We start from the raw sequence: 15,583 nt of genomic DNA, 5'->3' as shown, positions 1-15,583 counted from the left end.
TAGATGAATTTTGTTTAGATTCTTCGATAGAATTTACGGTTTGTGGCAGTTGTACCCATCCAAAACAATGTTTTTTTTTGTGTTAAGTTGGCATGCAATATAGCAGTTAACCTGCCAACTCCCTCCCTGGGCACTGCTAGGACCAAGTCGGCGCTGCCATGCGGGGCTGTTGCCCACAGTCACCACTGGCACGGTCCAGATTCTTTACCGAAGTATGGGTCTGTGTCCTAACAGAATGAGACACCAAGCATGGTTAATTTCCAAAACATTTTTACTCCTCAAAATCTCATACTTGCCATGAATGATTTGATGGGACGTTGCATGCAGAAGGTTAGTTCAAATGAACGTTAGATCTTTTATTGTCACAACTGTGAACTCAGTTTGTTTATGGTACAAAAAAAATCCATCCAAAAATACATTTCTGCAATACATTGTTCAAGTGCTAGTGCCTACAACTGAAATGGAACATCAAAAATACTCTGTCAGTACTTGCAGTATTTGCTCGTAAAAATACCCTGGACGTGGTCTAAACACATTATGGGTCCTCTCTTATCAGCCAATGTAGAGTACTTTCCTCCTCTTTCTTATATGTCAAATATGTGGCCATTCAGTCTAGGGCAAGGTTATCTGTGCTGAAAGAAATAAAAATAAACTTGGGGGTTGTGGTATTCTTGTAAAGTCATTAGTACAACACCGTATACAACAAAGTATTGTGGGACAATTCAAACACTGAAACATCCATTTCTTATCAAGTAATGTTTATGACAAGGTCTAGGAAGAGGTGTTTTAAAAAAATATTGGGTAGCCACAATTGAATCTATGAATGTAAAAAAAAAAAAAAAACATTCTCTCTGGGAATGTTGAACATTTTGAGCAAGTGAATCCTCACCACGAGGTGTACTGAAATGAGGCATATCGCGTAATTCTGCTGAAATAAACTGGGGGGCAAAGCTGACGGCCGGGGTCCCTACAACTCCATCAGAGCTCGAATCTCCTCGATCCGCGACTGTTTTCGGTCCTGCGCATTCTTCCCCCCGAAGGCCTTCTCCACCAGCTCCTTTTTCCTCCTCTGAATTTTAACCATGTTCTCCTCCACGGAGTCCTTCACAATGAACTGGAGGAGGGAAGGGGAAAAGGAAAGGGTGCTTATTCTACAGGTGGAAAGTCCAGGGGTCAAAAACTAGAAGTCCTGCCATGTCTTTCTTCCACCCATGAACGCACTGATTTCGCTAATTAGTTCTACCTCCTGGCTGAAGAATTGTGATAATTAGCAAATCCAGGGATAGGAATGAAATACTGGGGAGTATTTCATTCCATTTCATACTGTCTGAACCTGGATTTTCCACCTCTGCATGGGGCCCACGAAGGGGGAATGCATCTTTTGACCTTTAAGAAGCTGATGCAGTTCATGGCAATAGATTTCACAGTGGCTGGTATGAAAAGGATGCATGCCTCAGGGAAAAAGAGGAAATTGGTTCTGCTTCTGGGACCCTGCAGAGATTACTGAAGAATTCCACTCTCCACATGCCAAAAAACTATATCCTGGACAGTGTTCTGTCAACCAAACAGTTACAGACTCGAGTATGGGATGTTAACGCTCGCTTTGCTGTCGTTTTGATTACATTTAATAGTTTCAACAGAAATTAATACTCGATGCAGGACTCATGAAGCACCCTGTATACATAGGGTCGCTCTGATTTCCTCCAGTATCCAAATTATCTGTATGCTGTACACCTACATACTGTACATATGTACAGTCAAAATGGCGCCATTGTAAAAGCTAATAATAGTTGATTCTCGTAATTCAATGTGTAATCTTACAGCTAGGTGGGCTTGTAACAGTATGCTGCAAGCTTCTCATTGTCTGAAGAAGACCAGACAGGTGACAAAGCATCGCTTCAAACAGTGTTCAGTGCAACCAGCTAAAGCCATTGTTTTGTTCATTGTTTGTACTTGTGTAGACAGCCTATAGCACTTTTTTGTTATAGCATGGGTTGCTTGTCTTCTGTACGATTTTATGGTTCATATTGTTGAGCCAATTTGCAAATTAGCCCACGATGCCACCATTTTGATTGTACTACTAAGGCCCATCTACTCTAATGAGAACAGAAGAATGCCGTAGAAAGGGTCACCTTGGTAATAACCACGTCCTTCTTCTGGCCAAGCCTGTGACACCTGTCTACGCACTGATCCTCCGCTGCAGGGTTCCACGCCTAGACAGGGCGACGAGCAGAGAGAACAGGATTAATCTATACAAAGCAGATGAAATGGAAATAGTGCTCATGTCGGTGTGTGGGCAACCACACCTATCTTTAGCATGCTACTGCAAGAAATTCTGCAGCACACCGATACTGAGAAATAATACTGTACAAGTTATCCAACCGCACAGATGGAGCCTACTTAACAATATAGCTATAAATTAATTTGAAATGTAATACTGCAAAGGTTAGGCTACATTGCCCTCCAAAATGAAATGCACCCCTCATAAAGATAAGCAATAAAGGACTGTACAAAATAAACATGAGTAATGATCTATATTTCATGCTCAACAAAATGGGAAAAGCAAAGGGAGCAAAGAGTTAAAAATGTAGAGGATACAAATTGCTTTAAAAAGAAAAAAAAGACCATCTAAACAGAACAAAACTGAGCCATATGGTTTTCTACACTATAGAATGCCTTCAGGGAGATCCTGATGTTGTGGCTGTTCTTTGTTATTGTGGTACACGCACAGGGATAGGCACAGTGAGGCAGAGTTCACGGCTAATGGTGCCAGAGACTCACTGGGTCCATGAGGAAGACTCTGGAGGCCGCTGTGAGGTTTAGCCCCACCCCTCCAGCCTTGAGTGACAGCAGCATGATGGTTGGACATCCCTGGGCAGAGTCCTGGAAAGCCTGGATGGCCTTGGCTCTGCTCCTCTGGCTCATGGAGCCGTCCAGACGAGTGAAAGAAAAGCCCTGCTCCCTACAAAAGAGGGGGAGAAAAGAAAGGAGGGAGAGGGGAAGGAGGGAAGGAGGGAGAGAGGGTTGGGAGGTGAGGAGTGGAAGAGCAAGGAGGACGGTTTGATGGTTCAGATTCATTTTTCATCTCAAAAATCTCAGATTACAGTCTCACTGTTAAAATGTAATTTTTCTATTTTATTTTTGCCGCTTCCGGTATTTTCCTAGCTAAAAATAGCAATCTTGTCTCATGAGTTGGCCCAACCAGTTTGTCCTTATTATGTGACATGCAGGGGATTGTATTTCAATTGTTTTCTTCCCGGGTCCCTGTAAACACTCAACCAGCAGTCAAGTGATTAATTATACATCTGAGTGGCTAATTGTGAAATCTGCGAAAACGATCAATTAACCTTATACAGGAATAATGGAAGAAAGTGAACACAACTGGAAGGTCAAGTACAAACGCTACGAGAAGCACGACAGTGAACGAGTGCAACAGTGTCATCCTGGTACACATTACACACAGTCGACGGGATCAGCCTGTAAGAACAGCATGTGCAATTCTGACCTCAAAGGGACTTCGAGCAGGGACAGGAACTTGGTGAACTGAGACACCACCAGACTCTTGATGCTCGGATCCTCTTGCCGAAGTCTTAGCAGGTTGCTCATCAGGGCCTCCACCTGAAGCACACAGGCGTGAAGGCAAACACGTCCTCAGAAACCGTACGGGTTAAGGCATGGCAAGGACAGAGGGCTTCACGCTTTCTGCTGGCCTGGGTTCCCCAAAGGAAACGACAACAGGAACCCCAGTACTGTAAACTTACTACATTTCCAGCCATGAAAGCTGATTGGAATTTTATGTGCTGCTCATTAATAAGAATGTACCATTAAAATATTCTGCACCTGCACAGATATGTTTTTTTCCACAGCACTTTCACTTTAATTATTTAAAAAATAATTGCATTTGGCCTAATTATTTAAAAAAAAAATCAATCAGTAAAATAAATAGTCCATGCTAAATACATTTAATGAAGTTGCTTGTTGCAATATTTTTCATCTCTATTTTCATTCAGTGTACTGTCTGTCCCTCCTGTCAAACAGAGCAGAAAGTGACAAAATAGTCAGCACACATTTACTTCAAAATCAATCTACCTGCTTTAGAAGGTTAATTTGTGGTAATTAGATGACTAATTGAGATGGTAAATGGTAAATGGTAAAATGTTTACCAATGTTTACCAATGTTGATCATTAATGTACCTCAATGGAATAGTTGAGGCTCAAGCTAAGACTACAGCAATTTAGGGCTGAGGGGAGGGAACTACCGTCTTTTAACGGACCACCGTTGTTTCTACATTGTTTGTATTCACATGGGAATATCAACTTGGAAACTGACCTTGCTCACTATTGACCAACATAGGCTCCACCCAGCATACAGCAGGTTTATAATCAGCAAACGTTCCTTTTTCGGCTGCCTTTAGGCCAGGTCAGGCTTAGTGGACTTTGACATGAGAAGGTGTTAGAAGTAACCACGGGAACTAATCCAGCAGAGTGACCTGTCTCACCCCTTCTGACTCAGTGTGGAAACCACAGATTAGGCAACCCTGTCAACAATTACACACCTGCAAGGCACCTGTAAAAATTCATCTTCAAAGTAATTTCAAGTCCTAGGTTTTATTTTCTTGAACATGACGATATTCAAAGATTTTTTAGGAGTGTGGGAACCGCTGCTGCCCAACCACTGCTGTCATCTCACCTTCGAGCTGGACTTCCACGCGTCCTTGTCGTCAGCGGATGCCGACTCTGCGTCCTCCCCCGGGTACTCCACAAGTTCCTGGGTCCGGATCTGTGCCCTGCACAGCGGGCACTTGGCGTTGTCCTGCAAAACAACAACACACAGAGTTCACATTTCTCTCCCAAGGTACTAGGAGTTCTGGCCAATTCTATGTAAACAAATGTGTGTGAATAGGGTTTTTTTAAGCTGAAAATTCGTTTTCAATTACCAGACCAGTTGTTGCAAGTGCAACCTTAATTTTAGGTTTCACTTCTCTCCATCCATTTCACACACAGTAAGAATGAGAAGAACAGTGTAAAAGAAATAGCATCTGGTAGGCACAACACTAATGTGGGTTCACGTTCATAGAACTGAGTAGTGTGAAGTATAAACTAACAAATAGAAAAGATCGATTGCAGCAGTCTTTGCAAATATACCAGTGACATCAAGGTAGGCACACACACAAAGCAGGTGTGTACAAACACCCGTATCCTGGGTGGGGCACTGCCGTCGTACCCTTGAGCAAGGTACTAAACCTGCATTGCTTCAGTATATATCGAGCTGAATAAAAGGATACAATGTAAACGCTATGTAAAAGTTGTGTGAGACGCTCTGGATAAGAGCGTATGTTAAATGGCTGTAATGTGATGTAAGGGAAGGCTGCCGACCTTTTCGGAGTGGATGACCTCGCAGATGCAGGGCTTGCAGTACACGTGGGCGCAGTAGGTGATGACCGGCTGCCGGAGGGAGTCCAGACAGACGGCGCACTCCTCGTCCGACCCAGAGCTCAGGACCAGGGTGATCTTGTTTATCAGGCGCTCCCTCAGCTCGCTGGGCGTGGACGCGTCTGCGTTTTCGAGAGAGGGGGGAAGGTGGGAAAGCTGGTGTCCGTACCCGAACTGGATTAAAAAAGCAGCTTTCCGTGCTAACACAGTGGGCGGACCAATTGGGAGGAATTTAAATTGAAATGGACAAAAGTGAGACTAACTCAGACTAATTTTATAATCTCAGGAAAACTGTGTATTAACAAAAGAAATTATCCTACAACTGCCACAGCTCGAGGAGAGATCATTGTACATTTGAAGGACACCTGAGGCTACTCAGTAGTTCACCTTATAATTTCCATTCAACACACATATCCAGTTGGAGTTATAAAAATAACAAAGTACTCCAAAATCAAAGCCTGAAGAAGGTTTGGTTCAATCTTCTGGGTTGCTCTACCTCACAGATCAACCCAGAGGGTCCACACTCCAAAGTCCAGTTATGGGTACCTGTTGTACATTTACGACTTTGTCCACTCTCACCTGTCGAACCCGGTGCACTGCGGGAGCTCCCCAGAAGGTGCGGGTGGCAGCAGAACTGTCTCAGCCTGACCAGGATGGCCAGCACGTCCGCGTAGTTCGTCAAGACCGTCCCCTCATCAAAATACCTGCAATAGGGGAACGCAGCAGGACCCCAGAGTGAAGTAAGATCCATATTTGCATTCCCTGAAATGGTGGAAAAGCCTCTCTGAAAGCTGGTTTTGGGGCGGCAGTGTAGTATAATGGGGAACTGGTCTCGTAACCTAAAGGCCACAGGTTCGATTCCCGGGTAGGACACTGCTGTTGTACCCTTGAGCTGCATAAATGGATGCAATGTAAATTCCGTGCAAGTCGCTCTGGATAAGAGCGTCTGCTAAATTAATGTAATGTGATGTAATGCTTTGCTAGCTAGCATCCCCCTACCTGCCAATTGCATCCCTGCCCTCCCTCTTGACGGTCTCGTACTCCAGCCTCTCCTCCTCAGACATGGTCACTTTCTGGACAAAGACCCTCTTCTCTGGCAGCTGCACCACCGTGCGTCCTGCCATCTTGCTGGTTTTGGTCCGCCTCAGGGTGATCCCCTTAATCAGAATCTGCAGGTCGCTGGTGGAATAACAAAAGACAAAGGCATTTTTCTCAACGGACAGTGATCTTGGTATGCCTGCAGACAGTATAGGAACTCTTTGCTAAAGATTTTACTCTTCACATGAAACTGAATGCCCTTCCCTGATTTTGTAAGTTAGGCTTTGGATAAACGGTGGCATGAAGTGAAAACACCCTGCTAGTCCCCGAATACTCACTTAAGCCCTTTGCTGTCGCCCAGGGTGACAGGCCGCTCAATGACCCGGTTCCACCACTCCTTCACGTCGAAAGGCTTCAGCTTCAGAAAGGAGATGAGCATCCACAGGTCTTTCAGGGAGTTCTGAATTGGAGTGCCTGTTGAAAAGAAGTAATTGCAGCTGAAACGGCAATGCGCATTAAGTTCCTGGGCGCCACCTGGTGTCTAAACTAAATCAGTGCAACAAAGGACAGATCATTAAAGTATGATGCTGTTGTGCATCTAAAAGACAACACAACCCCTGAGATGATATGACATCTCAGTTGATCTGATTTGATAGAGAAATGTGAATATGGACTTTTAATATGGACAGCATTCTCACCTGATAAGATCCATCTCCTCTCTGCTGTCAAGCTCAACACGGCCTTGCTCTGCATCGCGTTGGGGTTCCGAACAACGTGCCCCTCGTCCAACACCACCCTCAGCCACTTAACCTCGTGCAGAGGACTGCACTTCTTTCCCTGAAGGGTGCAGGTGACGCAAGAGACACTCTCATGAGAAAGAGGATCACGGGACTCAGATCCTACCCCTCTACAATGCAGCTTATATTTAAGAGCTACATTTTATACATACACCTTTATTGTAATTCATGTGATTGTTATCAGTACAGATTTCAAGGTCCATGTTTGCATGAATTCAGTAATTGAATTCATGCAAACATGGATCTTGAAATCTGAACCGCGCATAACAATCACACGAATTACAATAAAAAAGTGTAACGTATAAAATAGAAAAGCACTTTTCTTATAGGTGCACAAAGCACAATTATTGTGTATGAGCCCAGGAATAGTAGTTCAGTTGAATCAATAGGGTTCTACATAAACAATTAGCTAGTAAATGAGTTCTGACACAAAACTCAGGCAAAGTGTCTTATTATCTGAGAAAAGCACATATAAAGGAGCTTGATTTTCAATATACTTACCTTGGTTCAAATTCAAAAACATGTTAATGCATGCTAAATGTTAATTGGTAGGTAAAATGTAGATTTTTTTCCCCTGAGGTTATCTCCAGCACTAAGCGTACTTGCGTCATTACAGTAAAATTCAGATGATGATTTAGAAGATGACATTACAATTTTCAGAGAATATTTATTACTGTGAGAACCACAGAAATCGGGCACCAGCCCACTTGCCCCATAGTCAGCAGACAGCACGTTGTAGGTGGTAAGCACAACGTCCTGCTGGGCCAGGAACTTGACTTGCCGGTTACGCTCTGCGCCGTAGTACAAGTACACGCTCAGCTCCACATCTGCACGGATGTGCTGCTCAAACTGATCCTGGAAAGGCATTGATGACAAAGCAAGGCTGTAAAAAGGCTTGATCGACACAGCTCAACAAATCACCTGCATATTACTTTACATTACATTACAATTATTTGGCAGACGCTTTTATCTAAAGCGACGTACAATAAGTGCATACCGAAGGTCATTGGAACAACTACAAAACACAGGACCGATAAGGTACAATACTCAATTTGTAACAATTATTCATAGTCATGAACACACTGAGCCCAGTTCATACAGTAAACATTATTCTGACCAAACCTATGCCAAGTCAAACTAGGAGGCATGACCAACTACAACATCAAAATAATGATACAAAGTACAATGAAATGGCATGGCTTGATCTATCAACGTCTACCACCTGTACATAAAAATGATATGACGATGTGCTGGGCCAATGAAAGGACAGGGAAAATGGCGGTATGGTGAGTCTGGGATTCACAGCATCCCTCATAATGACAGGCCCATAGTCTTACACACCAGCCAGTTGCTGAGGACTGAGAGGGGGCAGATGACCAAGGTTGCCCTGGCTCCATTGCTCTCAATGGGTTTTGAGGGCATTTTGCTGACTCCTGTGAAGGACAGAAACATGCAAATCCCTTTACTCTGCATATCAATCCGTACCAAGGCAAAGCGAGAGGGGTAATATTCCAGATAATCTTCCAGTGGGTTAATCTTCCAAATCTATCACACAATGTAATCTACTTATTCAGAAGAAATTAATAAAGAAATTTAAATAAGTAAATAGATATTTTATGGAAATACACAGAGACCATATTTACATACATTGCCAGTACTATATACAGTGTTACACTTCAGCGGCATACCCTGACTCTTCTTCTGGGATTTCTTCTTATGAGAGCTTCCTTCCACCACACCCCCACCCAGGGCAGAAGCAAAGTCCATGTCCTCCATCAGCATAAAGGGACCTTGAGCCACACAGAACCCAGCGTTACCCACTGTAGCTCAGGGGGCATTCTGGGAGAAATAAAGAGTGCGATGCAACTGCACTCTGCTAACAATGCAAGTGTTGGTTTTTTGAAAATTATCTCCATAAAACATTTGCCAATTTTAACAAGAACCAAGATCAACTTGCTATAGTGAAAAAAATATTGCATTTATCATAGTTAGGATTTAATCCAATGTCCATGTCCATTGCATGTCCAATGATGGAAATTTTCCAAAAAAAACGAAATAAAATATTCCAGGTTTCCCTGTATTTATTCATACACTTCCCAATTTGAATAAAAATGGAAAATATTTTGAACTCTTATCAGATATGCATCAAATGAAAAAATTAGGAAGGATCAATGGTGTTTCAAAGAGTAAATCATGTTGAATTTGACAGTTTGGAAATTCACAAACTTAAAGTAAAGCAGCAGTAATCTTAAAAGCAATGGCACAAATAAAGTGAAACACGTAATGGACTTACCTTTCTTTGTGCTAGAGGGACAGTTTGATTTTGCTTTTGTTTTTGCTGAAAGAAAGGCAGATCAAAAAAAGATTAAATACACAGACCAAAACAATGTGACAATCAATATCACTGCAAACAATTTCAGGGCCACTGATTCATACCCTTCTTCTTAGGTGCTACAACCTCTTCTGCATCATCTGAATCGATGATAATCAGAACAGGGTCTTCCTGTTGCCTTTGAAGAAAGTTCACAGGCACAAGGTTTGTACACCACATTTTATCTGCATCCAGACCTGTATTATGTTTTCTTTGATCATACAACTGGCATCTAACTTCCTGACTGTGGTTTCATCAAACTCTGCCATAAGTGCAGATGTACTCAGTGCTATAAGATGAAAGACAAGGACATTACCTGTTCATTAAAAGAGTGTTTTTGCTATTGGACATTTGATAGACCTCTACCTTTTTGAACAAGAAGGAGTCGCTACTTCTTCCAATGTTAATTCACCGCTCCTCTTTCCATTGTTCTCTACAGTAGGTCAAAATAAAGGTGACAAAGATAGAACACAAATTAGGTCATTACCATGACAGCACATTTTATAAGCACCTAGGCTTTTAATTAAATTGATTCTTGTAAACCTTCAAAAACAGATATTCAGATGTACCGCACACCTTTCAGATCCGATTTTTTTCTCTTGGTCCCCGCTGATCCTGGAACAGGTGGTGTGCTCTCCTAATAAAGACATAAAACTAGTCAGTCTATCCATTGGCTGAACTCCATTCAGTTCCATTTATATTGTCCCCGTTCCTCCCTGCTGGGAATGTTAAAATGCATTTTTAGGGCTGCCACCGTCTAGTTCATCTGTGCTCAAAGGCACAAAGGTTCACACAGAACTTATTCTGAGAGAGCAATGCTAGAAAGAGTTTACACTTCCTCATGCCACTGCCTAATCCAGTGCATACTTACCATCTTCTCCAGAGGCATTGGTTTCCCATTGTGAAAGTTGGTCAGAATGAGAGCAATAGTCGTGAGGGTTTTTCCCTTAAAGAGAAACAGTTCACAAATCTGATTTCTCATTATGAGACAATGACAATAGATTTCTACCAATAATACCATAGGCCTGATTTGGCTCTTACCAGTCCCATGTCATCAGCCAGGATCCCTCCACGGACACTGTCCGGCCTCTCTGGTACAGCAAAGTTGGTGAGCACATTTAAATAAAGGCCGTTCTTCTCCACCCAAAATGGTGGCAAATCACTGTTGTTCTCCCTTGTGACCATCCAGGCCAGAGCCTGCTTCTGATGTGGGAGTAATGATGTGCACACAGCCTAAAACAATTACAGCACACACTTTAATTCAAAGCAAAATATCTCTGACACACAATAGGTCTCGTTCACAAAACTTTTCTTAAATTATTCTTGCTTTTGTGCTTAAAAATGCTCCACTGAAAACCAATATGGGATTCATGACACATGCAGAATTTTGTTTTTGTGCATATCCTAGGTGTATGAAGTGAGGAATGCTGACTGTTTGTAAATTTTATGCGCAATCCTATTTATGCGACTAGCATAAGCAAACAGCCTTGAATAAATACAGATAAGAAAAAAAATGACAAATGGCGAATTGTTCGTGGAAACGTTCTTCCACACAGTGTACGATCAAATATGATCGTACACATGTTTCGTGAATGAGGCCCAATGACTTTTTGATTTGAATTTGATAATTCTGAATATAAACACATTCAAATCCATACATTACTTGTGATGGAAAAGAGAGGTATCCTGATCTAGTGTCTAGAGTTACAGTGAGCTGTCAAATAGTTAACTTAATAACTTTAGTTCAGATATTCTAAATAATTTGCACTCCACAGCAAAGCACAATGTTTGGGTCACATGTACAGGCATATATCTGCACCACCCATTTCTGGTTTCATGAGACCTCACATTCCCTTCACTGGCCCTTCAGTTGCCTGAAAGTTGATGGCATGAACTATTTTTAAGTAGAGTGAAATTATGCATCTAATCACCTTTCCTGCTTCCATCTCACGGGTCTTGTCCTCCATCAGGTCATCAAACAGCTTGTCAAAGGCGTTCTTCAGCTGAGAGGCAGGAAACCAGAGGAGGACAGGAAACAACACGGAGTTAAAGCAGTGGCACAAAAACTGGGCAATCTACCAAATAAGTGGAGTACAGCTTACTGACTTTCTCGTATATCTGAGGCAAAATCCCCTGCTATATGCACCACATGCTAGCTTCCAGTCAATATTTTAGAAATGTAAAAATCCACCCAACAGTTCAAAACATTCTTTTGTACAAAATGCGATTAGCATTTTAAATCAAGACATAATATAAGTTACAGTTAAATGAAAGTATTGGGACAATTACTTAAAATCGACAGTTTTCCCTCTGTACTAAATCAAATTTATATTTCAAATCAAACAATGACTACGAGGCAAGATTGATAATGTCAGAACTTATTTCATTTGTTTTTCAATGCTTTGGAATGCCATAAGAATAACCCTTGTCATATTGAGATCTACCCTGCTTACTTATTGAGCAACGTCCATGTGTATATGCTACAAAGGTTGAGCTCAGCTGCATGTGGGTGGGGGGCAGTGCATTGTTGAAGGCCCCACTTCTGACCCCATGGTCCACAACTACCTTTGTTTTTTGGAAAAGTATCCCTCCTCGTCGCTAAATGAAACCTTCTTTTACAGTTAAAGGATGAACAGTGGAGCCAAACTGAGATCCCTATTGACTAGGCAACATCCTCAACACACTAGACTGCACCTACACATCATTACCATAAATGTAAACACATCATTATTAGACTACATGACAGTGCATTTATTTTGCTGTTAGAAATGCTTAACTTACAATACCTGTTCAGGTGTCAGTGGTACTGCCATCACCTTTTTAGTAGGTGCAAGCCATTGGTGTAAAGTCCTATTTGATGTCACACCTTGTGATCCACCTATTACAAATAGAAGTGCTAACTGTGTAATTCCTTTCCATTTGAAAAGCAGTTCTGATTATCTAATTTTAAGGGAGTTACAAAGAATTAATTAAAAAATTAATTAACAAAAAATGATGACATGCGAAGGGACAGGATATATATATATATTTTTTGAATGATAATGCAATGCGGTCTGTGATCTAATCTATAAGATAGATACATTTTTAGATGGACCTCATTAGCTTATTAGCTCAGGGTAGGTGGTGGTATCATATCATAACCTATCATGCATTTCCCCTCCGTAAAGAAACCCATATACTTATCTTACCATAATACCACATCCTTCAAAATGTTAATCAAATATTATAGTTATGTGCGTGCACTTGCAGAGTAATCTGAAACTGTGAATTTCTCAATCTTTTGCAGTCTGCAGACAGTTTGTCCTTTTTCAGCTTCATGCACCTCCTGAAAGTAATGCACCATTCCAAAAATTTTGTTTGGAACAATGCTATTAATACTATTACTTTTATAAAGGCGGACAAACATTTAAGCCAGGCATACCTTTTGATTCAAGGTCGAGTTGGAATCCATGCCTTTTCAGTTCATTAGATACTGCCGTTTTGTTCTCCTCCTTCCCCCAGAAGGAAAGGTTGACAGGCATGTTGAAAGCATTCTTCACACCGAAAGGAACAACTCTGTCAACATCAAGGAACATATTATAATTAACTCATTCTCTTTTGCCAATCCAGAAAATGATGTGGTTATTAATATTAATCATTAATATGCATGAAATATGCCCCAATCCATTTCAAAATACATTTATCTGATTCAATACAAATACTTTTAAAACTAATCTTTGATTTGGACTGACACTGACCCTTCAACTTTGGCTAAATTGTTGTCCATGATGTAGGCCATTGGCGCAGCCAGCTGGCGTCTGATGTGCCCGACCTGGCTCCCGTACACATTGGCAACCATAACTGCGTTTTTATCATAGGGGTTGTGAGGTTCCCTAACCAGCGACACCATCTCTCCTTTGTTAACCTGTGCCAACATTTAGAAGTGTGAAAACAAGCTGTCAACAGACGGATCACTGTCTAAATAGCTATCAAACCAACAATTTGACCAATTTTTTAAAACAGGTCACCGTTAATCTTCTCAATGAGGTAGTGAGACTAACAAGCAAACAGGCATGCAGAGGGCTCCGAGTGCCCGTGCCCATTTCCCCCCAAAGTGCCCGATGTGCCCCTTTGACTTGATACAACAAATGATTTGCATATTTATTGTTGTTGTCATTCATTTCATTTATTCATTTCGGCAAAATATATTCTGTACAACAACTAGCCATGTGTTGTAAAGCAGCTTTTCTAGGTTGGTAAAACCGATTGTCATTTGAGCACTGCCCCTCTGCGCAGCTCTGCAAGCAAGGTGAATGGCTGAAAAGTAAAAGCAAGGTGAAAAGTAGAACATTTCATTTTTTAAACACTCGGGAACCAGCGTGTTGTAGAAACACCATTCACAAACAACATACAGCTCAAACTGAAACCTAGCTATATACAAACGGTACTTACAACCCCAGTATAGTAACGTAATCCGACAACGCTTCCTCTAATGGTTCCAAACAGTACGTTAGCCTCCGGTTCGTCATCAGCAGCTGCAGCAGAGTCCTCTGCAGAGCGCCGTATGGCTTGGGACAAGGTTTCCGTTTGGTCCGAACCAAAGAAGTCTATGAAGCTTAATTCCAAGCCAACGCCGCCGAACCGTCTAAATTCCATGATGCCTTAACAGCATTAAATAAAACACAAATGAGTAAATCTAAGCAACAGTATTGCATGAGGTTCTAAACATATATACAGTGTCCAGATTCCAAGTTGGCATGCGATTGGTAATTATACAGCTAGTTAGGGTTAACTATCTACTTTATCCGCCTAGCTCCTGTTGCAATTCCTTTAGATTCCAACGTAGATATGCACACACCAACCTTTTTGGCTGGCTGTATAGTTAACTGCGCATCCTGCTATTTCATTTGGCAAGCTATGGAGCATTAGCGCGTTTACTCCCTTAGATCTATCACTTACTTGCAAACTAGACTACAGCAATAGTCCGAAAATATTTTTGACAGTTTGATCAGTGTTAGTAAACAATATATCAGCGCCAAATTGAAAACGGCCTTTCAACCAGGAAATCCACAATAGCTAGTTCATCTGTCGCGGGATTTTGCGAAGCAATGAACATGCGCAGTAGAACGAGGCAACTTCACTCCTGATTCTGACTAGAGTATTGCGAACGATGCGAACACTTAATCTTTTTATGTTCCAGTTAGTTTATTGAAACTTTTCGTATTTCGACCGATGGCAACCATATACGAAAAGTTTCAATAACTGGTACATAAAAAGATTGACAGTGTTACTATAATTGGAACATAAAATGTGCTTTTAGAATATGTAGCTAATAGGCTATAGGCTTTCTTTCAAATTCTGTACAAATGCCATTGTACAATTGAGCTTGTAAGTCAAATTGCCTCCAGGGGGCGTCTGGTTCGTGACGTCACAGCCCAATGTTAAAATCCTATTGACTTTTCATTGATTGTAAAATATCTATAGCGATTAAAAATAAAATATTTGTCACGTTTTTTTTGGGACCGTCATTCTCTGTCGTAGCATGTGCTTGGTTCTATTTATTTCGATCTCTGGAAGGAAAAATAACGGATTTATGTCGATTTACGATGTGTTGGTGGTCCTGAACTACACTAACATCAAAGTCGCACGATATACGTCACAACCACGTGTGCTTGTAAGGCTACCCGCCAAGTGCGGTGCCCTGGCTGCCCTTAACTGCTGGCTGCTGGTCTGGGATCAGATTTCCCTTCCCAGGTCCTAACTTTAACCATTAGTAGGAGAAGAAAATAACTGACTCTGGACCAGCAGAAAAAAGGTTGTAATTCCTACATTGCTCATACAATATTTTTGACAAAACCTTTAAATTCAAGCTGAAAGTCTACACTTATCATCTTGATTGTTTCATTTCAAATCCATTGTGGTGGCGTACAGAGGCAAAATGATGAAAACTGCATCACTGTCCAAA

The 15,583-nt window shown here is 41.6% G+C and overlaps 1 protein-coding gene across 4 annotated transcripts; it reads right to left on the bottom strand.

Annotated features, from left to right (window-relative positions):
- Positions 1–253: 253 nt before the first annotated feature.
- hltf (helicase-like transcription factor) lies at positions 254–14,742 on the bottom strand. 4 transcript variants are annotated; one of them, XM_035421247.1, is made up of 25 exons: positions 14,649–14,742; positions 14,071–14,279; positions 13,377–13,543; positions 13,061–13,194; positions 12,426–12,517; positions 11,571–11,642; positions 10,681–10,872; positions 10,511–10,585; positions 10,216–10,276; positions 10,006–10,072; positions 9,705–9,778; positions 9,562–9,606; positions 8,957–9,058; positions 8,610–8,701; positions 7,980–8,123; positions 7,170–7,308; positions 6,810–6,945; positions 6,433–6,612; positions 6,013–6,137; positions 5,377–5,555; positions 4,691–4,813; positions 3,506–3,618; positions 2,782–2,962; positions 2,133–2,213; positions 254–1,114 (listed from the first exon to the last, which is right to left on the bottom strand). In XM_035421247.1, exons 2-25 carry the CDS (start codon positions 14,272–14,274, stop codon positions 968–970), a joined length of 2,925 nt encoding a protein of 974 aa, XP_035277138.1. In that variant the 5' UTR covers positions 14,275–14,279; positions 14,649–14,742; the 3' UTR covers positions 254–967. The 4 variants fall into 4 exon arrangements, with proteins under 4 accessions (XP_035277138.1, XP_035277137.1, XP_035277136.1 ...); XM_035421246.1 differs by having other exon boundaries at positions 14,578–14,727; XM_035421245.1 differs by having other exon boundaries at positions 14,481–14,717.
- Positions 14,743–15,583: the final 841 nt, after the last annotated feature.

Source organism: Anguilla anguilla, chromosome 6 (genome assembly GCF_013347855.1).
Source record: "Anguilla anguilla isolate fAngAng1 chromosome 6, fAngAng1.pri, whole genome shotgun sequence".
NCBI lineage: Eukaryota > Metazoa > Chordata > Actinopteri > Anguilliformes > Anguillidae > Anguilla > Anguilla anguilla.
This window is presented reverse-complemented; position numbering and strand designations above follow the sequence as displayed.

Coding starts and splice junctions, on each gene's coding strand:
- hltf (XM_035421245.1), bottom strand. CDS start 14,544: ATGCTCCATAGCTTGCCAAATGAAATAGCAGGATGCGCAGTTAACTAT. Junction 7,309..7,979: donor TGCTGTCTGCTGACTATGGG/GCAAGTGGGCTG, acceptor TGCACCCTTCAG/GGAAAGAAGTGCAGTCCTCT. Junction 2,214..2,781: donor GAGTCTTCCTCATGGACCCA/GTGAGTCTCTGG, acceptor CGCCCTGTCTAG/GCGTGGAACCCTGCAGCGGA.